The sequence below is a fragment of the Scylla paramamosain genome, chromosome 22 (assembly GCF_035594125.1).
Source record: "Scylla paramamosain isolate STU-SP2022 chromosome 22, ASM3559412v1, whole genome shotgun sequence".
NCBI lineage: Eukaryota > Metazoa > Arthropoda > Malacostraca > Decapoda > Portunidae > Scylla > Scylla paramamosain.
Window position 1 is genome coordinate 7,356,562 of NC_087172.1, and position 24,665 is coordinate 7,381,226.

General features: G+C 37.3%; 1 protein-coding gene across 12 annotated transcripts in view; it reads right to left on the reverse strand.

Moving 5' to 3' along the window:
* Nucleotides 1–1,238: 1,238 nt before the first annotated feature.
* The window catches only part of LOC135111503 (serine/arginine repetitive matrix protein 2-like), a 53,548-nt gene continuing 30,121 nt past the window's right edge, over nt 1,239–24,665 (reverse strand). For 3 of the 12 annotated variants that reach the window (XM_064024842.1, XM_064024843.1, XM_064024841.1), the window contains exons 9-16: nt 24,264–24,369; nt 18,647–18,720; nt 10,783–10,893; nt 9,958–10,071; nt 8,044–8,191; nt 7,340–7,405; nt 6,622–6,737; nt 1,239–2,388 (exon numbers count right to left, since the gene is read on the reverse strand). In XM_064024842.1, coding sequence (XP_063880912.1) covers nt 2,257–2,388; nt 6,622–6,737; nt 7,340–7,405; nt 8,044–8,191; nt 9,958–10,071; nt 10,783–10,893; nt 18,647–18,720; nt 24,264–24,369 — 867 coding nt within the window. In that variant the 3' untranslated portion in view covers nt 1,239–2,256. Of the gene's footprint in view, nt 2,389–6,621; nt 6,738–7,339; nt 7,406–8,043; nt 8,192–8,275; nt 9,519–9,957; nt 10,072–10,782; nt 10,894–18,646; nt 18,721–24,263; nt 24,370–24,665 lie in introns of those variants that run through there. The other 9 variants (XM_064024848.1, XR_010273756.1, XR_010273755.1 and 6 more) reach the window with 9 other exon arrangements.

The window sequence follows — 24,665 nt, forward strand, 5'->3', positions numbered from 1 at the left end:
CAAGCTTGGATGCAAAATACAAAATATGGTTTTAACCAGCTATTTCTTCTGGAATAAATAAAAACTTTATTAGAACTTCAACAAATGTACAATGTATCATGCACATCATGCACAAACTGTTCTGAAGATGCTGGGAATGTGTTGAGGGTACTGTATGATGTATGATCTCTGTTAATGTGGCAAAAAGAACTAATGTTCAAGCAATGGTCACTAGATAGCCATACAGTTCTGGCTATCTAGCCCATGTAAAACAAAAATGAGGCCAATCAAAAGCAAGCACAACGAAAAGCTCAATTTGGGTTCATGTTCTGGAATCCAATATACAGTACTATGCAATATACTCTCCAAGACACTTGAAAGTCTTCTCAGCCATGAGACAAGCACAGGCAGGCAACAGCTAAGATATAAACCCAAGCCAGCAAACACATGACATGAACTTTGCCAAATAAACCATAAGTAATACTGGTCATCCTGCTGCTTGCTGGATCACCACGTGTGTCATCTTCCCTGACATCAATATTTAGATTATCAGGTTTCATGGTGACTTCATCAAGCAAGTAGACAGATATATACCTCACTCTTCTGCCTGATGACAAGGTGAAGGATGTGTATAATTAGCTTCTTCCCTAGCTGAAAAGACTACAACTCAAAAAAAAAACTCACGAACATCCACACTCAGTTTAGGTACTCATAATTTTTACATATGAGTACCAAACAGTGGTAAACAACCTTTGTAACCTCTGCAACATTTTAAGGAGCTAGTTCATCAAGACATTTGTGATGAAGCATTTCATCTGCTTTTGTATTATGCATTCAAAGATGGGAATATTTTCATTAACTGTTCTCTCACACACACACACACACACACACACACACACACACACACACACACACACACACACACACACACACGAATACTATGGTCTCAGTGGTCTTATTCCATCAGTGCAGAGGTTATATCTTATGCATGGGTAGATGTCACAGTTCTTGTGTGCTGTAGGTGACAAGTATACACTCATGTTATGTAATAGATCATTGATTCTGTGTAAACATGAACATATTTTATGTTTGTCATCAAATAACTCTCAGGGCACAAACTATAAAAAACAACTCAATTCTTCCTATAAGATGCTTCATCTGACATATTTGAGACAATACACAAGATCAACACTGAGGCAGCTCACACCCCACAGTGACATTAGGTCCAGTATTGGTGGTTCAATTCAGTAACTGGTTAATTAATCTTTCACACTTTATCCTTTATTTATACACCCCATACAATACATCCTCATACAAAGTTTTATTACTGACCAAAGCATTGAAATAGGGTTATGTAATTCTTCACAAAACAAACACAAACACAAACAAAAAAATAAATAAGACCTAATAAAATAAAAAAACAGGTAAGACCTAATAAAATAAAAAACAGGAAATGAAGCATGGACAGAAGTGACAAGTAGCAATCTATATACAATGGTGTCATTCTTGCCTGTGTACAAAATAATGCTTCCCTGCCAAGTCACTGGCAACCTGAAGGAAAATAGGAGTCCTTTTTTCTATTCAGTATCATGGCTTGCAATGAAGAAATTTTAGCTTCATAAATATATACACCAACCTGCCACAAAATATTTGCTAACTTAATCACAGGTATGAGTACTATAAAATGCAACCATGAGAAAAAACATGTCTCAGCTGTTTTATTTTATATGTTTAATATAAATTATATTTACCTTCCACTGCAGATCTACATCATGGGTCTTTTAATAGTTTGTCATGGATCAGTTACCAAGTGCAATTATTATTTTCTTGGAATATATATATATATATATATATATATATATATATATATATATATATATATATATATATATATATATATATATATATATATATATATATATATATATATATATATATATATATATATATATATATATATATATATATATATTATAGTATACCAGAACACATGACCATATACTTCATTGCTTCTCAGACATAAATCTTAGTTGAACACTCCACAAACTTGTAACAACTTACTTCATCCCAGTTTTACAATTCCTCCACAGTGAGTGAATGTTCAGAGGCAGTGTGCTGTGCCTCCACTCTCCAGGTCAGTGGTAAATATGATGATGTGACTTGGACAATCACACACATTTTTGATGGTAAAATCACAGATATGAAGGTGATGTCAAGCAGGTGTCCTGTGCTTCTGGGGAGCAATGGTGGAGACCGTCAACCCACTGCAACCTCTTATCACAGTGGATAGCGGGGATCTTTTGGGTAGAGGCCGAGGGACTGAAGGTAAGCTGCTGCAGCATTAGCTTTTGCCATCTTCTTGGTTGATGCTGCTACTGAGGGCTTGAATTCTTGTCCATTCACCATGACCTTTAACACAAATGAATGAAGTACAACAAATTAATCCTGATGTCTTGTCACTGCCATCCCCATTTAGGGGTATAGATAGATAAATAAACAGAGTACAAAGCAGGCAGAGGATGAATGTGCTTGGCCATCATGAACAAGTCTATGATCAACCTAGACAGCATGTGATGTACAGAGCAACCACACACAGTGAAATCAACTTTATATTATATTTCTGATTATGAATAAGTTGATGAAACTGGTAAAATCTATCTAACAGTCTACCTTAAAGTTATCTATTTTCTTCATCAAGTGGCACTGGTAATTCTCAAGTTATCTGAATCTGGTCAGCTTTCTGACATCTTATCCTGATTACATTTAACAAGTTCTAATGGAAATTCTTAAGGATTTTCAAAGCTGTCTTAATCATGATTCTAGTGATAATTTAAAGATTCAACACCAATAATGAGAGAAAACAGCCTGGGCCATATCCAATGACTTTGAAAATAGTCTCATGAACCCAAATAATTTCAAAATATGGGTCCTCTTTTCTTCAGTGATGGGAGGAATGAGGTGACTATCAGTTTCCATGGCCATTCACAGCTGTCAGAATTTCTATCAGTGAATCCCTTCATTCACTTACTTCAGTGCTCTTCATTTGATCATATATTCACATATCTGTAGCAACAGTGGTAATTTGTTGTTCTTATATTAAAAGTATAAGTAGAACAGTAATGTTGATTGTAGTAGTAGTAGTAGTAGTAGTAGTAGTAGTAGTAGAAGCGGTGGTAGTGGTAGCAAGTAGTAGTAGTAGTAGTAGTAGTAGTAGTAGTAGTAGTAGTAGTAGTAGTAGTAGTAGTAGTAGTAGTTGTAGTAGTAGTAGTAGTAGTAGTAGTAATGGTGGTGGTGGTGGTGGGGGTGGTGGTGGTGGTGGTGGTATCCATAGACTGTCTGTTGGTCTTGTATCAGTTCTGTGCTCATAATAGTCATAGTAGTTATAGCAGCAGCAGCAGCAGCAGCAGCAGCAGCAGCAGCAGTAGTAGTGTAGTAGTAGTGTAGTAGCAGTAGTAGTAGTAGTAGTAGTAGTAGTAGTAGTAGTAGTAGTAGTAGTAGTAGTAGTAGTAGTAGTAGTAGTAGTAGTTTCAGTAGTTGTGATAGTGGTGATGGTATATATATCCATAAGGATTAGACCAATGGTTCCCAAACTCTCACACATGACACTCCTTCATGCTTTTCACAGACCTGCACATACCCATCCTCAACTTCATTGTGTTTATATAAAATTATGTATCTTTATAATTTATATCTTAGCACTGTTCAGAGAAACAAAGATCTTTGGCTGAATTAAAGCAAATTAAACAAGTGATAAATGTACAGACATTTTTAATAAACCTTTGCTTCAAAATGCAAAAAAAGTGAGAGAAAATCAAAATGGACTTGCACAATTCCGAAAACTAAATAAAAAATTTTAAAACATGGCATATAGTATTTGAAACTAATATACAACAAATATATTCAACCACTGATTCCATGAGTGCAATTTCATGTACAACAAGTATTTGATATATGCAAGTTCAAAATATGCAAATTCTATCACATGCAACTAACCTAAATGTGCCAAATATTCTCAGTATGTGAGAAAATTTCCTTATTATGCAAGTAATGACAGTGGCGTGACTGGCTGGTGAAGTACGGTGGGCGACTCACACAAGAGGATGGTGGGTGCAAATGTTTTCCTGTGGTTTCCTCACACCACACACCACCCACACAGGTCACATGCACATCAGTTTCCTAATCCCTATAATGCTGCAAATCTGTCCCTGAAAAATTCATCACACACCACCCTTTCACTTGTCTCCTGGACCCCACACACCACCAGCAACAATTTCAAATTTTTTGTTTGTTTACAATATATTTTATATTATATTTTACAATTTATCTTTACTAATGTGTTTTACTGTTGCTTTAGTGCTTTAGTTTTATGAGACAGTAACAGAATAAATATTTAGAAGGTTCAAAAATCAGTCCTGAAACATAATCCTTTATAATTAATGGGATGATAGGCTCAACATGTGTAAATTCTCATAATGCAAGCTTTTCGCAGAATGTAACCCTCACATGTAACGATTACCTGTTGCACTTAATAGAGAAATATGAAGACATGACATGTATATATTAAAAATTTTCACAGTACTGAAATGCAGACACCTAATCCAATGAGCAAATCAAACCAAAGTACCCACAGTTTCATAAACCAATTATGAAACATAAAGGCTTGGTGCAGACATAATATTTAGATTTCCCATAATACTGAAATCCTAAGGCACTTACACCAGTAAAAGAATGAAACAAAATATGCAGTTTTATAGACTAAATATGAAATATGAAGACATGACATGGATAACAATTTGAATTCTTATAGAACTGAAATGAAAAGCAACTTACTCTAGTAAATAAATGAAACCACTGTTCTACAAATAAAATACAGTGAAACCTCAGTTCTTGAACTTAAGTTTGTTCCTGAATGCTGTTTGAAATCCAAAAATGTTTGGAAACAGAAACTATTTTTCTCCATAGGAATCAATGTTATATGGATTAATCCATTCCCAGACACCAGATAATTGCTTATTAAAACATTTACAACACTACTGTGTGCATAAAATCATACAGGGATGCCCCGTAATAAAAGCATTCAGAAACCGATGATATGAGATGAGTAAATTAAGGACTGTTTTCATTATACGAAAGCAAAAATCCAATGATACAAGAATCAGTTTCGGGCAAGTAAAGTGATGAAGGCCAGGTGGGACACTTCTAGCTCAGTCACCCCAACATATGCAATACCTGCCATTTTCTCTCAAACCTCAGAGAGGACTGCTCAGCTGGGGAGTGGCAACACACTTAACACATCAGTTATGTGGTATAGATGAGTGTTATTCTTATTTTGTATGTTAATTTACAACTAAATAAACAATGAAGCTATAAAAAAGAAAGCCAAAAAGAGAGTAGTATGGCACAGAGTGAGGGTTGCAGCATGACTAACACAACATGCCAGTAACCCTCTCACATAAAAAAAACATTGTGTGTGCTGGCTGTCGCATAGGTTGTTCAAGAATCAAATTATGGTATGGCAACCTAAACAATTATGAGTTCAAAATTTTATTTGTAAACTGATTTGTTCAAAAAGGGGCTGTTCGGTAACCATGGTTACACCGTATGAATTATGAAGACAAGCAAGCACTATTTTATTTTTATAACATTCCAATAAATCATTGATTGTAGAAATTATATAGTTTCAACCACTTATTAGAATGAGGCAGATGCTGCTGCTCTGTATGGAAGTATATACACATACTTATTCTTGGAGTAATTTCATTATATATGTATAGATTTTTTAAGCAACAATTTCTAGGCAAATGATTTCTCGCCTCACTCTGAATTCACTTCATGCCCCCTCAAAGATGCAACCCCAAGGTTGGGAACCACTGGACCAAACTAATTATATATATTTTTTAAACTCAATACTCCATCAATGTCTGAAATGCATTATGTCAGGTGTAGTTTACCTCTATGTCACAAGATGTTGTGGAGTTGGAAACCAGGCAGGAATTACAAAGACAAAAAACAGTGTGTTTACTTCCTTTCCTTACACTCATTCTCCTCTTCCTTTCTCACACATATCATCATAAATTTCATTCAGCTCCAAAGTTCCCTCTTTCTCTGCAAATGCTCAGACTTCTTTATTTAGCCTCAGTCTAACGCCAGTATGTTCCACTTTAGTTTTCATCTTTCATTCTCCTTACACAATTTTCCAGAAGAATACTCAATATCCATGGCACCATCACACTTCCTTCCCTCACTACACAGTATATCTTCTAGGTTTTCACCTTTTTCAAGTTACTCCATATACTCATCCACCTACTGCTTTGCCATACTTCAGCCTGGCTTTCTTTCTTTACCTCCTTTATATGAGCAGCACATCAGACCCCATTAAATCAATTAATCAATACATCAAGCCTCTCTACAAATTCCTCACCACCATCTGCTCCCAAACCAAGACATATTCAATACTACTGCTTCACCTGCTGTCTGTTTATTTACTGAATATCTAAAATGATTCTTTCACACTCATTTCCCTTCTTGACGACTTAATTAACAGAACTCAACTCTCTCTCTCTCTCCCCAAAAGCTACACATGTTCCAGTGCATCCCTCGCAACCAACAGGCAATCAGCACAGAAAAGATTCACAACATTACCTTCATTAGGAAATTCTTCTTGTGGTCTGGTCCACAGTCAAACACCATTTCAAAGTCAGGAGGTGACCACTTGCGCTTTGAACACAGCTCAACCAGGGCTGACACCGGGTGTTTACCTAAAGAGTGAAATAATTTGAAGTGGAAGACATAGTAGCAGTATGATCACAGAAGATATGGGATGAGATTCTATAGATGGACCTTGGAGACAATGACAGCTGTACTTATGTTCATGGAAGGAAAATCTTGGCTGTGTACAAGACATGCTGACTACATGTATAGGTAACCAAGTAACTGTGCTGCAGCAGTGTATAGCACTAAGAGGAGAGAGAGAGAGAAAAAAAATATTTACAGATAACTGTTGGAACATTTAAGAAGATAGGTTGTCAGTGGGTAGACCAAAAGGCATCAAAAGGATCCTGAAAGAGACCACAAGCAAAGAACTAGTGGACATCCTGCACACACTTCACTGTGCACTCTGGTCAGCAGTCCTGATGGTGACTAGTGGACCCTCCTTATTGTGACTGTTAAGCTGTCCTAACAGTGACTAGGGTGGGCTGTCCTGACAGTGACTGATAGGCTGTCCTGACAGTGACTGATAGGCTGTCCTAACAATGAGTGATGAGCTGTCCTAATGGTGACAACAGCCTATGCAAACCTGCGCCTATCTTTAAGAATACACCTGATGAAAGAGGTCTTTACCATCCACACCACTACCCACCTGACAGATCCTTCACAAGTGGTATTGGCTGCTTCTTTGGTGTTACTTCTTCTTGTGCATGAAATCCTGAAAGAGTAATTTGGTTGTGTGTAACATGATACAGTGCAATGGTCACCAAGGAAAACAATATCAAAGTATTTCAACCTTGGAAAAGTTGTGGAAGCAAATACACCTATTATTCACATACATTCATTAGTATGAGTGTCATGAAGTGCCACAGAAGACATGGAGGAGTATATGTAAATAATGTTTATATGTTTTAATTGTTTCCTAATGATATTTTTTAAAATCAGCCACAGGCAAGGCTAACTATCAAGATGATTCAAAGTATCTTCAACACAAAAATTTGGTGAAATGACAAAAACATCAGAGTTCACCAATTGGTCATCCTGCTGGGGGTGGGGAGGTATGCCATGGTTTACACATCAGCCCAGCCTGCACTGATTATATATTATTATTTTTATAATATCACTGAAACAATTATGAAAACTAGGGATCTAAACACAGATATTAGTATTCAGTGATACATGTGCAAATTTTAACTAGTTTCTACACCATTTGCACTGGCACTGTAAGAAGTGACTGCCACCTGTGCAGGCCACTCATAACTGTTCCCTGTCCATCTGACTCCTGGCAAATAATGCTGGTAATTATATCTTTCTGCAAGAGTTAAGCAATGACATTACAAAGCACAGGAACTGTACCTTTTTTGTCCATCTTAACATCTAGAAGGAGAGGTTCAGTGGTGCCTTCTTTGTTCTTGCCCAGCCCCTCCCCGGGAGACCAGCCCATCTTCTGCAGCATCTTCAGTCCAAAGTGAGGCCTCACTGGTGCAGCTTCTTTGAACTGTTCCTGAAGGGGATTGTGGGGAACAACAATAAATGCATATCAGTAATGTAAAGTGTAAACCCAGAACTCTTTATGATAAAGTGCCTAGTTCATTACTGCCACTACAATTACAAAACCAGACGTGGCAGGAGTCTAGCAGCAGGCTCGTAAAGCCTCATCCTCTGATGAACATCCAGGCACTCCAAAAGAGTCCTGGTTGGTTTCTTATTAGTCTTAACATACCATACTCTACTCTGCCCACAATGAAATCTGACAAATGACCTCCTCAGTCTCAACAGTCACTTTACTGGAGATAAATCAAAGTTATATACTGTATAAATTTTGTCAAATGAATGTGATATGAACAAAAATCCCTGTGAACAGGAGATTTAAACAAGAGCAAAAAGAATCTATAGTGCCTACTCTTGACATCATTACATCACTTAAGTCTGAATAAGTAATATAATTTTCCCACTATGAAATTAAAGTTATTTACTTAAATATCACTCAAGATACATGTCAGTGATCATAACTAGTGACACAAGAATGTTACAGTCTCAAGACATCACTATGTTTGCTACAAGAGCACTACTTGTACCTGGAGACTCACCACTGCGCCGGCCCACTCACCCGTCCCAGCCGCTGCCAGGCAACATCTTAGGCTCCCAAGTTGTCAGTCGCCAGAACCCAGGTGCACTAACGAGATGCAGTGGCGACAAGGAGGGATCTGTAACAAGCTCTCTCTTCACGGGGCCCACGAGGGGAGGCTAGCTGAGAGTGCGTGCTAGACTTCTCCCTGTTAGGATGTACTTTTCACAGTCCTACATTGTCCATGCTTAGGATGTTGCATGATTTAAATTTTAAGACTGGATTTTAGTACTTAAAAAGATGCCTTAATCAGCAGTGGGATGAGAGCTTGTTATAGACCCCTTCACGACAGGCTAGGGGTCAGTGTACCAGCAGTCCCACTGGCCCCTATCCTGCGTGATGTTGCCAAGACGTGAGATTGCCTCTATGTGTGGGAGCTTTTGACACTACTAGGAACCAAGATAAATGGTGAACCCAGTATGCATATTTAAATACTAGGAGCTTCATCTATATGTTCTGAATTACTTGCTTTTTATTCAGAAGTAACAACAGCAAAGTAATGCAAATATAATACTACACAACACCGCAAAGGTAATCCTGCACTGAAGTATTCTTTTAACATTCATGCCACTACATGGTGTACCACTAGCCTGGTCCCTAGTAGTGTTCATAGTTTTGTGGTCTCCTCTTGATGTCAGCAGGGCTTCATGATGGCAGAAGCACTCTTCTCAGCAGCCTCAAGAAGAAACGGAGCCGTTGGCACCTGGAACACAAGTCTAGGGGCTGGCGTGGTTCGGAGGTTGTCTTGTAACCCAGACTGGGAAACTCTCCTCAAAACAACAACTACAACTCTTTTTACCTAACATAAACTGACACTATAAGTGAGTGCTTACTAAAGTTACTCATGGATATTGCTACTTACAAATGAAGAGGAGGAAGATGAAAGAACAACTGTGTTTCATGGGAACCAAAACTACATAAAACATTTTAGAATAGATATAAACTCCAATGAATTCTGAATGCTCAGTTTTTTGTTCCCATGAATCACACAAGAAAATTTCATATACAAGAAGGGAGTAAAAGTTAAGACATAACAATTTAGACAAGCTTTCAATGAACAATGGCTCAGACCTCAGAACAACTTCCAGCCCCTCAACAACCCATTTATTTGCAGATCTAAAAAGTCACTTTGGCATCCCTACCTTCCTGGCCCAGGCCTGGTGACCTGCAGAGAGTTCTTCTTGAGACAGAACCTTGACGCCTGTTGTTCCTGTAAACTGACCTGGCTCCTGCTTACTAAGTGCCCAGTTCTGCATCTGAAGAGTAAAACAATGATTAGATATTGCAAACAACTCATTCTATAAAAAAAAACATAACATATTACAAGAAAGCTAATGGTAAGGATTTGTGAACTAATGAATATTAAAGAGTATGACTGAATAATAAATTTGTTTACATACATACATATGCCAAGGCTGTCTTCTCCAAAAAAGGGGGTTAGCCAAGATTAGGCACACAACTTCCACATTCACACTCAATCACACTACTCCCTCAGCCCCTTGGCTCCTGACAGAGAAGAGAAAGTACTCCTGCCCTCACTTTAATGGAATCAGTTGCAAACCTTGAGCTTTATATAAATAACAGTACAAAATATATATTTAGGAAAAGCACTTTATGTCAGCATACCTAACCCAATTAGCCAATAAGAACACAAACCCCTCCTTTCATTAGTAATTCTAATGTCATTTCATCCATTCCAATTGACTTTCCATAATTCACTTTCTCTTAGGTTTTTAGTAATTCATTCTTAATAATTTTCCTACATTTCTTATTCCTTACCTATCTACATACAGCAGCTTCCAAAATAATGTCCTAAACTCCTTTAAAAATTCAACAAATGGTTGAGATCTAACACCAAACATCAAGAATCAATCACATCAAAATATTGCAGTCAATGTCTTGAATAAATTTTTCACCAACAGAGACCTGCCTCATGAATCATGATAATGTAACTGCAGCAGCCTTACCTCTTTCTGCACATTGTTCAGGGTCTTGATTGCCTCACTGTCATTTGGATTATCTTGGAGTTTCCTCATGGCACTGAGTCTTGTTGAAACAATTTGAGATATGTCCACAGACTGCAATTGAAACACACCAAGTTAGCTGTTATTAAATCCATCATTCCTTCACAAGCTATGATGTGGATATGCGGCAACATGATAGATTGCATGATTAATACATTACAAGGCAGGATTACTACTGTTATGGTCAGCAGCAGCTTGGCCAGCAGGAACACTCTTCACAAGTACAAAAATGAGCACAGCAAAACAACAGAATAACACCACATAACAAAATTGTACTGTACACAGATGAAACAAAGGAAGAAGAAACAGGAGACCTAAGTGAATTAGGTGAGTACAGAACAGTGTGGTTGTTGTGGGCAGTTCTGACATATGGTAGTACTGCTGTGAGGAAATATATGGATCAGAGTGGACCAATGCAGCTATGCAGGTAGGAGCGGGCAGACCACACTGCACAGCCACCAAGCACATGCCCAGTTCACTATACTGACCACTGTATGAATTATCAAAGTGTATGGTGGTGTGTGGAAAAGTGCATGGGCATAATTGAATGTGCATTGAGAAAGCATATAAAAACTCAGGCCCACAGAACAAAAGGCAGGATAACACCAAGTATCCTCCTACACTGACAAAGTTTTGGGAGCACTGAAAACAAGCTGATGAAGTATGAATTTGTAGCACTGATCACTGTGATTACCATGAGAAGAACTTGAAGACTTCAGGAGCTTTTACACTTGGTTTATATAGAGGACTTTAATAATGTATGTATTTAGTGTCACGAGTGAAGTGAAAAGCATTACCCTCGTTTAACTTATATTTCAGTATTGCTGATGTATATTTTCTTTTATGTTTATGTAAATCAATTTAATGCTGTCAATTTATATCACTCCTTATTCACATTTAGCATGTAATTATTAACTTACTCTTACATGTCCTGGACCCATACTAATAAACACTAAATTACCACCTACATGTTACATCATCCTCTTATGTCCTCAAAATGGTAGAACTCAGCACTTAAATTCCAAAGTTGGCATCCTAAGTCCTATTGCTAAGACACCTCCCAAGGTGGCACAGCAGCCCACAGGTCCCTAAGACTGCATTCTAACTGCATCCTTAAGACTACATCCTAACAGTAAACATGGCTACACTAGATGAACCCCACCACCACTGCCAGTAACAGTGATGGTCTTTTCATGACAAGGATGTCCTAAATGAGCTGGATGACTGTGAGCTGGTGAAGAGGTATCAGCTTGACTGTGATGGAATCATCTTTGTGATTCGCCTAATGCAGAAAAGACTGAGGAGACCAACATCAAGAAGCGAGGCCCTCTCCCCTGAGATGCAACTTATCATCACTCCATGGTAACTCGCAACCAGCAAGATGCAGCAGCACAGCAGATCATCAGCAGGGTCATCCGTGACACAGTGGATACTCTGTCAGACAATGCCATTTATAAAAGAACTTTTACATGCTCTTTGTGGATATGAGCCAGCTGGAGAGTCACATCCAACATCCAGTTGGGCATTCTACTGTATTTTTTCTTGCAAGCATTGGGAGTTGCCATGGTGCACAGCCAAAGTTGCTGCCAGCTGATTGTTGTTTTGAGGAGACAACAACAACAGTAGTAAAGAGATACCTCCAATAATCAAAGTTATAATGGTCAGATTACTGTTGAAAACTCGGTTGATAAATATGTTTTTATTTTTAGATAAAATTTTTACTCACTTTAAGCCATTTCTTGCAAGATTCATGGAAAAATATTACACAATGTCTGTTCATGTTATTAATTAGCAGTGTCAGTGCCCTATTAATATTATTATTATCATCGTGAAAATCTATGTAAGGGCATTAGGGAAAGATCATAAAACTGATATAGACTTAAGCTGGGTCCCCCAGTGAGCAAACATGGATGTGAAAGATTAAAGAAGGAAAAGATAAAATAAAAGAAAAGAGATAAATACTTAGTAAGTTAACAGGAAGATGTTAACTTTTGTTTAAAATTTATCTATGGCAGCTTCAGAAGCAATTTCACCAGGAAGTAGATTCCACACTTTAGTCAAATTAGTGATAAATGTTCAGGAAAATTGGTTGATTGAACAAAGACCTGCTGAAAAGCAAGACCACTGAAATATAAACTATGACGTGATTGGAAAACAGGAATAAGTTGAGGCAGTAATGCTCTATGAAGAGGATGTTCATTATTATTGACAATTTTAAAAATATGATCTGTTGTAGCCAAGCCGAGGGTGTGTTGTCACCAAGGCACCCAGGCCTTGGCCACCCATTGCCCCAGAGGTCACTGGTCACTGCCGTGACCCCTCGTGAGGCTTACGGCACCCCTGGTCACACGAACAGGACAGTGCCTCCCCTGATGCCGAGGCACCCAAGCGCCGAGTAAAGGTGACTAGGGCTGTGTAGTTAATGGACCTAGCCTATTTGCAATCAATCTTGTGATCAAGTTACCTTACAGTCGCTGACCTCACAAAACACAAAACAGTGACCAATTGTTAACTTCAGTAATGCACGAGCTAGAAGGACATAGAAAAACCATATATGTTCGCATGTAAAGGTGGTTAACCATAGAATCCCTACGAGACATGTTTCTTACGCACCTACAGTGAAGTATAAGCATCCTGGTGATCGTGTGGAGTGAAGAAAGAGATGAGTGTACTAACTAGTTAGAGTTTGAACCTTAAGGATAACTCCTTATGTAGTAGTAGGTAGCAATGCCACCATCAAAATGCAATATAATATGCCATCATCAAAATGGAATATAAGGCAAAGTAGCAAAACGATTCTCTCAGACCTAACTAGACTCCAAGAGTGGAGTGTTACAAGTTCCTGAAAGGTGCTCCCACTTGACAGCACCATGAAGCTCCTAGTTGTTCTCTGCCTTGTCTTGGTCGTAAGTAATACTTAAAAGATTTTTCCCAAGTGCCTTGTGTGTCTCGATTTAATATATTGTTTCAGTATACTGTGGTCCCCATATATTTTATGTCATTTTCCATGTGTTGATATAATGCTGAATTTTGAAGAGTGATTTTAATATCTTTTGTGGCACTTCGCATGTAGTGCTAATATTCTAATGTCACATTTGATTATTCTTTTATGTGATTATATTATGTGTGTCCTTACATGTTAATGTGTTATATGTTACTGAATGACCTGAATTGGTCGGTAAAATCCTGCTAAAGTAAAGTGAATAGTGATGTCAAGATATATTGAAAGGTCATTCGATGTTTTAATATGTGGTGGAATTCTGGTCTTTCGTTGCCTGCGTGTATCATTGGAATGTGTTGATTACTGGTTAATAAAGTGTTAACGTTTCTGAACTGCGTTTGTGGCTTACCTCACTGTGAAAACTCCACCTTAACTCTCGGTTATCTGGATTTAAACCTTGTAGTGTTTGTTATATAAAACATTAGTGTAGTTCCTGCGTAGCCTCTGCCTTCCCTTAAGGGTAAGGAGGAGGGTTACGACAGATCATTGCACCAACCATTCTATGATGACAAAGCTGCAAGTTGAAATTAGGCAGTAAAAACTTTATTAAGTTAAAAAAGCAATCCAAAAGTTTTAAATGAGATGAAGCAGCTGACATCCAAATTGGACAACAGTACTCAAAGAAGGGTAAAATGAAGGAATAAAAACTATTCAAAACAATCTTATCATCATAAAAATGGTTCTGCATTTCCTCAACAGACCAGTCTTCTGGGAAATTAAAGTTATCCTAATGTGATTTTCAAAAGTTAGTTTGGAATCCAACATTACACAATGAAGTATTAAGGAATTACAGGAATTGATTACTTGGTTGTGAATTATGATATCAAGATGTGGGGGGCTGGGAGTCCTTCACCGACTAAAATAATGTTTTTGGTCTTGACAGGATTTAGTTTCATACCTTAACACTGACACCAAAAGATCAGCTCAAGATCAGAATTCAACTGAGTGGCTGCAAGAGATCTACTTGAAAGATCAGGAATATGACAGAATAAAGAGGTGTCATCAGTATAAGCCATCAAAGACAGTAACTTAGCAAAGTCTCCTGCCAGGATGGTAACTTAGTGCTCCAGTCCCATAATTTAAATTCTTTTCCTAACTAGGATGGAACCTTAGTAGAGTTTTATTAGTAAAGCCCTTGATAACTAATGGAAGTTTACCCTAGTTAAGTATGTCAATTACAAATACATTAGTTGTTTTCTTTTAAAGTTTAGTATAGGAATCTTATATGTGTATATCATTCTTTTGTTTGCATGCAAAGTGATTAGTATTATTTATTCAGTGGTCTCAAATGGATTGTATTTAATTCAGTACTGCAGTACAAAATTAACTTTGTGAATAAATTGCAAGATCACAGCTGCATTTGTAAGTATGTATCCCTAATTCATTCCCTGACCTGACTGCTCAGATCTTGACATGGTAAGAATGCAGCTCTTATTAGGGCACCCCCATCAGTAGGCAGCCACAATACTATAAAAGATTAAAAACGCAGCTTCGTGATATGTGTAACAAGGCATTAACGTGATTACAACAATGATTCACCATAATGTTGCTCGATTATTTTGAATGACGCAATACTACAATGTTACTGAACTTACCTGCATGTCAGCACATATTACTAACCCACACTGAAGAATTAAAACACACTTGCAGATAAGTTACAAACTGTCATCAGGTTTCATATACAATCCACTTTCTAGCTTGTGAGCATATATAAAGTAATACACATGGACAGTATGAAAAATAAGGGTGATGAAGAGAACCAGTGTTGATATAGAGCTGGCTAAGTGTATACAGAGGATGGAAGGAGAATGATTGGTGAAGATGATACCTGAACAGGCTGTAGGGATGTAAGGGTCAGGAAAGGCCATGAATGGGACTGGAGTAAGTGAGGTAACTTTAGCTTGCTGAGAGGACTGGAGAGTGACAAGATGAAAAGCATTAATCAAGATGATATACATAATTAAGTGTTTACAGGGAACACCATGAAATTTTGGAATGAACTTGTTCTGGGGAGATTTAGGCTTGCCTGGAGAAGCAAATATAGAATATGAAACCAGACAAATTCAGATACATGAGAACTTTCAAAACAATGAACATGGTGATGATGATGATGATGATGATGATGATGACGACAGTGACAAATTTGAAGATAGTATCTTACTTTCAATCCAAAGCTGGATGTTGCATCTATGTGCACTTGCTCTCATGTTTACGCTCTTGAATCTTCCAAATTTTCCGCCATCTGGCTATGACTACAGTCATTCTCAAACTAAATTTATCTGTGATGTATACCTCACCTAATTTCTCTGACTATTAAAAAACTTCCCAAGTGGAGCACATCCTGATTTTCTTCCCTTTTGTGGAGATCTCCATTCTTGGAGATTTCAATTTTCACCACCAGCTTTGAGTTTCCTCTCCCTTCACTGACCACCCTGGTGAACTAACCTTTAACTTTGCTATCCTCCACAACCTAGAACAACTGGTGCAACACCCTACTCATATTCTTGACTGTCATGGAGATATGCCCAACATTCTTGACCTTTTCCTGATCTCTAATCCTTCTGCTTATGCTGTCACCCTTTCTTCTCCGTTGAGATCCTCCGATCACAATCTCATATCTGTATCTTGTCCTATTGCTCCAGTCCCTCCTCAGGATCCCCCAAAGCAGAGGTGCCTCTGGCATTTCGCCTCTGCTAAATGGTGGGGCCTGAGGAGGTATTATTCTGATTTTCCTAGGAATGACTACTGCTTCCATGTCAAAGACCCATCTTTGTGTGCTGAGCACAGAACAGAGGTGATAGTGTCTGGCATGGAGGTGTACATTCCTCACTCTTTCTCCTTCCCTAAACTTTCCAAATCTTGGCTTAACACAGCCTGTTCTCATGCTATACATGATGATAGAGATGTGACTCACAAAAGGTACTTGAGCCCTCCATCACTTGAATCTCATGCACTTTATATTTCTGCCCTGAATCATGCCAAGTCCGTTCTCCAACTAGCCAAAACCAATTTCATCAATAGAAAATCTCAAAATTTTTCAAGCTCTTACATTCTGGCACCTACCCAAAAAATATCTAATATTTTTTTTCTTCATCTTTGCCACCTTTATTTCAATACCCAATAAGATCCTCTGAAGTGATGTTTTCCATGCCCTCACTGGCCTTAACCCTAAGAAGGCTCATGAACCTGGTGGGATCCCTATTTTTCTCTGCCTACTCAAACTCTTCCAACTCTGTCTATCAACATCTACCTTTCCTTCTTACTGGAAGTTTGCCTATATTCAGCCTTTCCCTAAAAAAGAGTAATTGTTCTAATCTTATTGCTTTAATTCCTGGTTCTCTACAGTTTTTTAATCTATCCTCAACAGGAAGATTCTCAAATATCTATCACTTCACAATTTCACATCTGACAGCCAGTATGGGTTCTATTGTGCTGCTCTCCTAGTAATCTTCTGGCTTTCCTTACTGAGTCTTAGGAATTTTGGTAAAACTTTCGCTGTTGCCTTAGACATATTAAAAGCATTTGATAGAGTCTGGCACAAAGCTTTGATTTCCTCCTGTACAGTTCTATTGCTGCTGTGGTAGATGGTCACTGTTCTTCTCCTAAATTTATCAACAGTGGTGTTCCTCAGGGTTCTATCCAGTCACCCACTCTCTTCCTATCATTCATCAATGATCTTCAAAGCCAAACTTTTTTGTCCTATCCGCTCCTTTGCTGATGATATCATCTTGCACTTATTCATGTCTTTTCATAGATGTCCAACCTTTCAGGAATTTAACAGCTCATGCAGGGAAGCCACAGAACAGCTAATTCCTGATCTCTCTAAAATTTCTGATTGGAGCAGAGCAACCTTACTATTGTTCAATACCTCAAAAACTCAATTCCTCAATCTATCAACTTCACACAACCTTCTAGATAACTATCCCCTCTTCTTCAATGACACTCAACTATCCCCTCCTCTACACTGAGCATCTTTGGTCTGTCCTTTACTTATAGTCTTAATTGAAAACTTCACATCTCATTTCTAGGTAAATCAGCTTCTATGAAGTTTGGTGTTCTGGGTCATCTCCTCTAGTTCCCCCCCCACCCCCAACAGCTGTACAGAAGCCTTATCTATCCATATATGAAGTATGTTTCACATGTATGGGGATGTTCCACTTACACTACTCTTTTAGACAGGGTGGAATCAAAAGCATTTTGTCTTATCAACTCTCTGAATGAATGACTGTCTTCAGCCTCTCTCATCACCTCGGTGTTGTATCTCTTGCTAGATATCTTCTACTACTATTTTCACACTAGCTGCTCTTCTGACCTTGCTAGTTGCATGCCTCCTCTCCTCCTGCCACCTCACTGCACAAGACTTTCTACTTTTACTTACTCCGATTCTGTTCACCTCTCTAATGCAAGAGTTAACCAGTATTCTCAAACATTCATTCCCTTTTCTGATAAACTTTGGAACTCCTCATCTGCTTCTGTATTTCCTCCTTCGTATGACGAACTCTTTCAAGAGGAAGGTTTCAAGACACCTATCCTCCAATTTTTGATGATTATTTCTAGCTCTGTTTGGGGACTGGCACCTGATTGGGCCTTCTTTTCCTTCTAATTTTGTTGCCCTTGGCCAGTGCCCCTCCTACATAAAAAAGTAAATAGATAAAATAAATAAATAAATGAATAAATAAATAAATAAATAAATAAATAAACAAATAAAAAGAAAAAAAAATCATTCACAACAGGCAGCACGACAGAAACTGATCTCTTGTAACCACCAGTTTGCAGGACAACACAAGGGCTTTCTAGTTGCCTTACCGGAGCTTCAGGCTTGGTGAACACTTTGTCCTCTTCCTTCTTTTCCTTCGGGGTGACAGGAACCCACTCGCTCTCTGGAACAAAAAGTTTCTTTATTCACTTGCTGCCTACAAAAACTTTCCATATAACAAGTAACAGGATCACTATGAACTTGACTCATTACAAAAATTAAAGTGCTATGAATATGACAGGAAGGTTCAATTTCTGCCTATGAATATCTATCTATACACCAGACTGACATTCTTACAATGCCTATAATATACCTTTCATAATTCAAAGGATCATTATGAATTTTTCCATACTTCAAACTAACACATCATGACACAACAAGGGAAGCTTAGCGTAAATATACACTGTGGTTGAAACAAATGGGGAGTACACAATTTAATCCAAATGGAAAGAAAAGAAAGAAATGTCCTGCTTCACATCATCAAGTAGAGGATGAACTTTCTTGAAAGTTTCCTTTGACATTGCCCAAAGCATCTAGCATAAAGTGAAAGTTCACTTTGTAAGAATGACAGAGACACTGTAGATGCACCAAACAGAGGGAGGATTTCCTCTTGAAATCTGCAATCACAAATTAAGATTAGAGATCTTGAAATATTTTCATCTACACTTTTGTGAACTTTTGTTGTTGCTTTCCTTGCCTTTCAACATTACATTGTCAGTTTGTTCACATTCTTACAGTATTGCCACAGACACATTTTCTGCCTTTTGTGTATTGCAGTGATTGATTTAGCTCACTGACCAGTAAGAGCAAGTCTGTCCACATTTCTTTGCTGCATTTTTCTGTTTATGCACTTGGATCTCTTTAAGTAAAACAATAGAGCTGTCACAAAAGTGGTGTTTGCAAAAAAATAGTAATCATAGTGATTTCCTCACATCTACAAGAATTTTCACCATTATAACATTAATGATTACAGTGAATAATAGTTGAGATTCTTATTACTAGTTATTTTCAAATTTGGAGGGAAGCTCCTCATGAACAGCAACATGGAAGACTTAAAATGACTTCCACTGACTCAGCCTTTCATCTTGTAAAATTTCTTTTGCATAAAATTATAATAGCAGTGAAAACATAGACAAGGATATTGTACACAATGGAAAAATAACATGGTTTAATAGTAATAAAACTAATACAAGATTTACAGAGTTCCTACCCATACATTACAAGACTGACAGATTTATACAAAACTTTCACTGATCACAAAACTATCCACATCAGAGTGAGACTTGATACTTGATGCATAAGGAGGCACACTGCAATATATCAACAACCAATTTACAAAATCCTTACATTACATTACAATCCAATCTACACATCTGCAATAGTACAACTCACATTCCCTTCCTAAAGGTCTTTTGACAACTCTATTTCCTTTTCATTTATATGCTGGTCCTGGCTTTGACATCCATTTGTACTATTGACTGCCTCTCTTCACAGTGGTATCCAAAAAGAATTATCTTCAGTAATCTCAAGACAGTCCACAGTTCCTTCCAATCTGTTCTGTCATATGTACTTGATAAATCCCTGAACATCTAAAACATTGTTATATTTTGTCAAATAATTCTCACATATCAAACAGCAAACACTAAATCCATTCATTTTCCCAATTCTAAAACCCCAGTGCACATGTGTACTTCAGTCACCCCACACCAAGGCCTGACAGAAATGGTGTACTATTGTGAAAGCTCTAATGTGGTACAAAAGAAATGCATTAAAAATGGTGAATTGTTTTGACAGCATAGAAAAGTGTAAATCCTCAGATGAAAAAAAAACAAAACAAATAAATAAATAAATAAAAAAAAATAAAATAAAAATAAACAAAAAATAAAATAAAATAAATGCAGTTTCATATTTTCATCACTCAGGCATATACCAAGTTAGTTTTCTCAAGAGTATCTCTGCTGCATCATAACAGACACACTTCCTTTTCCCACATCTGATCTAACCAGAGGATGGATCAGATGTGAATGAACCTCTTGCCAAGTAACATTTATGCATTCACAGTTGCACTTCATTTAGTCACATCATACACAGCCATCTTTCTTTGTTTCATACACATCTCTCTTGCATCTAAAGGTCTCTTCATATTATCCTCTTGGCAAGTCACATTTATCCACTCACAAATACTCTTCATTTAATCATATCATACACAACACAACCCACCTTTCTTTGCCTCTCACATCTAAAAGTCTCTTCTTACTGTTCATCCATCCTGTTCTTGATCTTTTCCTTTGCCTTACACATCTCACACCTAGTCCAGTTCTCTTCTTACACTAAATGATCTTTCATCCTCCTTTGCAAACCCTAACCATTATAAGACTCCCTGCTCTGTACAATAAATCAATCCCTTTTCAACATCACTTCTCTGCACTTCCTCATTCCTTATACTATCACTATGCATTGCTCTTCATATTTCTCACACACCTCAACTCCATTACATTGAATCTCCTCTTCTTTCCTAAACCTGTATTCCACATTTTAGGTCCATGCAATATTATCAGTACCTATACATCATCACGCAACCTATTTTGTATAAACTCCACATGGCATACAAATAAATGTTCAGTTCAATCCTCCCACACCTTTCCCACTTTCACTTTGAGATCAATTCCTCATCCACAGTGACATGCAGCCCTAGCCTGCTTCTGTATTTCTACCTTCCTATGACTTGAATTCCTTCAAGAGGGAGGTGTCAAGACACTTATCCTTCAGATTTTTACTACTGCTTTGGATCCTTTTCTGGGACTGGCATCTCAGTGGGCTTTTTTTTTATTGGATTTTTGTTGCCCTTGGCCAGTGTCCATCCTTAAAAAAAAAAAAAAAAAAAAAAAAAAAAAAAAAAAAAAAAAAAATTCTACCTCCTCAACCAGCATTCATTCTCCCATCATCTACCCTTCTTATATGCATCATTATTTTACTTTCATTTACTTTCAATTTCTATCTTTCACACACTCTTCCCAGCAGTGTAAATCCCTGAATTCCCTGAATCAGCCACCTATGCAGTATGATCAGAAAGCAGCCACTAATTCAGATTCCACTCTCTAACATCACCATTTGCCAGATCTATCTACCTAACGCTTTCACATTCACTTCCTTTACATCACCAGCATAAGCACAACAGGCAACCAAGGAATCCCACACACCCTTGGCACATCCCTACTCACACAGGAATCATTCACTTACAATGCTATCCAACACTTACTCTACAATTTACATAAGACTTTTTACTTGTTTTATTAATCTACCACCATGCCCAAATCAATTTGAGACAATTCACAACCATTCCATATCTAAGCCATCATACAGATCTAAATGTAAAAATTAATAAATGCCATAAATTCTGATTAGAAAAATAATCACCAAAAAATTATACTTCAAGTGGCATTATGTTTCTGAGGTGACAATGTATCAACACTCCTTGCGAAAAAAAAAACAGACATTTTTTTGTGAAAGTCAAAATCCATGTTAATTTCCTTCAATTAATTTTACACATCATTTCTGAATAGAGATTGCTATTGCACATAAGTAAAAATATTGAACTGAATAATAAGAATCCTAATACTACAGTGTTGAGAGAGGACATCAATGGGTGGGCAATTGAATACTAACACCTCCCTCAGCAATGTGTGAGGACCAAATGCACTTCTCTCCTGTTGACTCTATAAAAGAAATCTGTTGCTAATCTTCTTCCTCAGAAAGTATAACATTACACTTGCTGTAATATAAGGAACCATTGTGCTTTGCTTAGTTATCATCAAGTTTCAACCCCAAGCAAAGTTAACTCATTTCCTGTGACAACTGAAGACATGCCAAGATAGACATCTCAAGCGGTTAATTTTGTGTGACCAAACTCTGATGAATGTTACCTTTAGAATGATGCAACCTTATATGACAGCAAAACTGGTTTACCCTTGTCACATCATAACAGATCCAGCCCACTTCCCACACCTGAACTGTTCAAGTAATAAGGTAAAACCTCCTGCACAGCCTCTGAGGGCGTGTTACATTTATATTTCCACAGCTGCTCTGCACTCACCACTACTATGTGCAATCATTCTTGTATGGGAATAACATTAAGTTGTTGCTAATATCACATTTTACAGACAGTCTGAACTCTCAAGCTTATGTGCTTCAGTTTCTAAAACTAATGAAACATTTTTAAGATTGCATGAAAGGCATGCTTGTAATATAAAATGCTTCATTAGTTTGCGTTATCTATGATTTTCGATCTGCTCTGCTCTAGACAATTCTTGATTCTGCTCTTCTCAGAAGTGATGACTGAAAAAATCACATTTTTATGACAACACCACTTTTTTATAATTATATAAAAAATTCATAATAAATGCAATGTAATTTTTCTTTCATTTTTTTATTATATTTCTTCTGTTGAAAATATCTACCAATCTACCTACTGACAGCATTCATGGACCATAATGTAAACAACTCTGAATAACTTCGGGAGTGCATGCATTCCAGGCTGTTACAATTTTTTTCCTTTCTTTTTTTTAAGTAATGAAGTGGTGGAGAGCAAAAATGGCCCTGATGCTGGAGGTGTAGTTGTGGGATCCTAACAAACTGGCCCAGGCTGCTTCACTGAGGCATGAAATCATGATGATGACTGGATTTATGATTGTGAGTAACACACCAAAAAATTAATATGATTATACTCTTAAATAATATAGAAAATATTTCTGTATGATTATACTATGAACCTATAATCAGGACTGATTCTCAATACTGAATGTATATTTCATAGCAATTATGGAACTAGTTAATTCCTGTTTATGTGATTATCATGTGTGAATATATGTACTGTATATTGTGTGATAATACATGATTACATAAAAAAACTTGTTTGCACTGATGCTGTACAATATGAATGAATATTAACAGAGAAGTAAAAATTGACATTCAAGCTATTCACATCACTTAAAATTGTCCTTCAGCTGCTTACTAGCACATGCAGCTCTGAAATGACTCTAAACAAGAAATAAGGGAAGTCAGGACTGCCAGGTTGGCCCTCACCAGTCACCTCTGATACAAAATTGATGCGATATGTACAGTACAATGTGGTACACAGATACTGACGTGACATACAGCATTAGTGAGGTATGTTTTACTGTCCCAAGTTATTACACTGGCCTTTGTGACAGTGAGGCAAAGAATTTTCAAGTAAATGTCACTCAAGAATAACTGGTGACCTTATTAAAAAATGTGATAATTATAATAAGCAATTAATTAATATTTTCAGTCTTTCATATGAATGTAAATTCAATATATATATAATCAAATGGTGATTACACAATCATTACCACTAAATGGTATGATTATGTAATCATGAAACATCCGTGTTAAATACCACGGGCACTGAGAAACATCATGCAGCACCTTCAGGGTAGACAAAACAAAATTAACAGAAAGTAGACAGTCTGCTCAATCCTTTTCTCTCAAAAAAAAACAGGCATTCTCTTCTTATTACACCATGATGAGTTACATAAAGTATACATCACTTTCAGGTTTATGGTAGAAAAGTCAATACAGTGTTCCCATAAGCTGCTTCAAAATACACTGAGATAAATATTTGTCATTATTCAGAGAGACAGTCAGTACCTTTGGTGCGGTGCTGTGACCCACTGGACACTGGAAACTGCTCCCGCAGCTTAGCCTGACCTGCCAGTCTCTCAGCATTAGTCTTGGTTGGCAGCATTGGAGCATTCTGGAACAGTTACACTTTTTAGCAAACACTGGAAATGCTATAGAATATGTACAGAGGCCAAGAACTACCAAAAATATGGTTGAAAATAATATGAAAATCAAATTACCATATTTGCCCGTGCATTAGATGGACTTTTCTTGAAAAAAGTATCTAATAATTACCGTGTGTCTAATACAGCCATAGTACAGATGTTTGGGCATGTAAGCCTACATCTATAGGTATGGAGTTGAAGCAGTAGTACACTAAGCACAAATATTGTTACAAATAATAAAACTCTCTCTCTCTCTCTCTCTCTC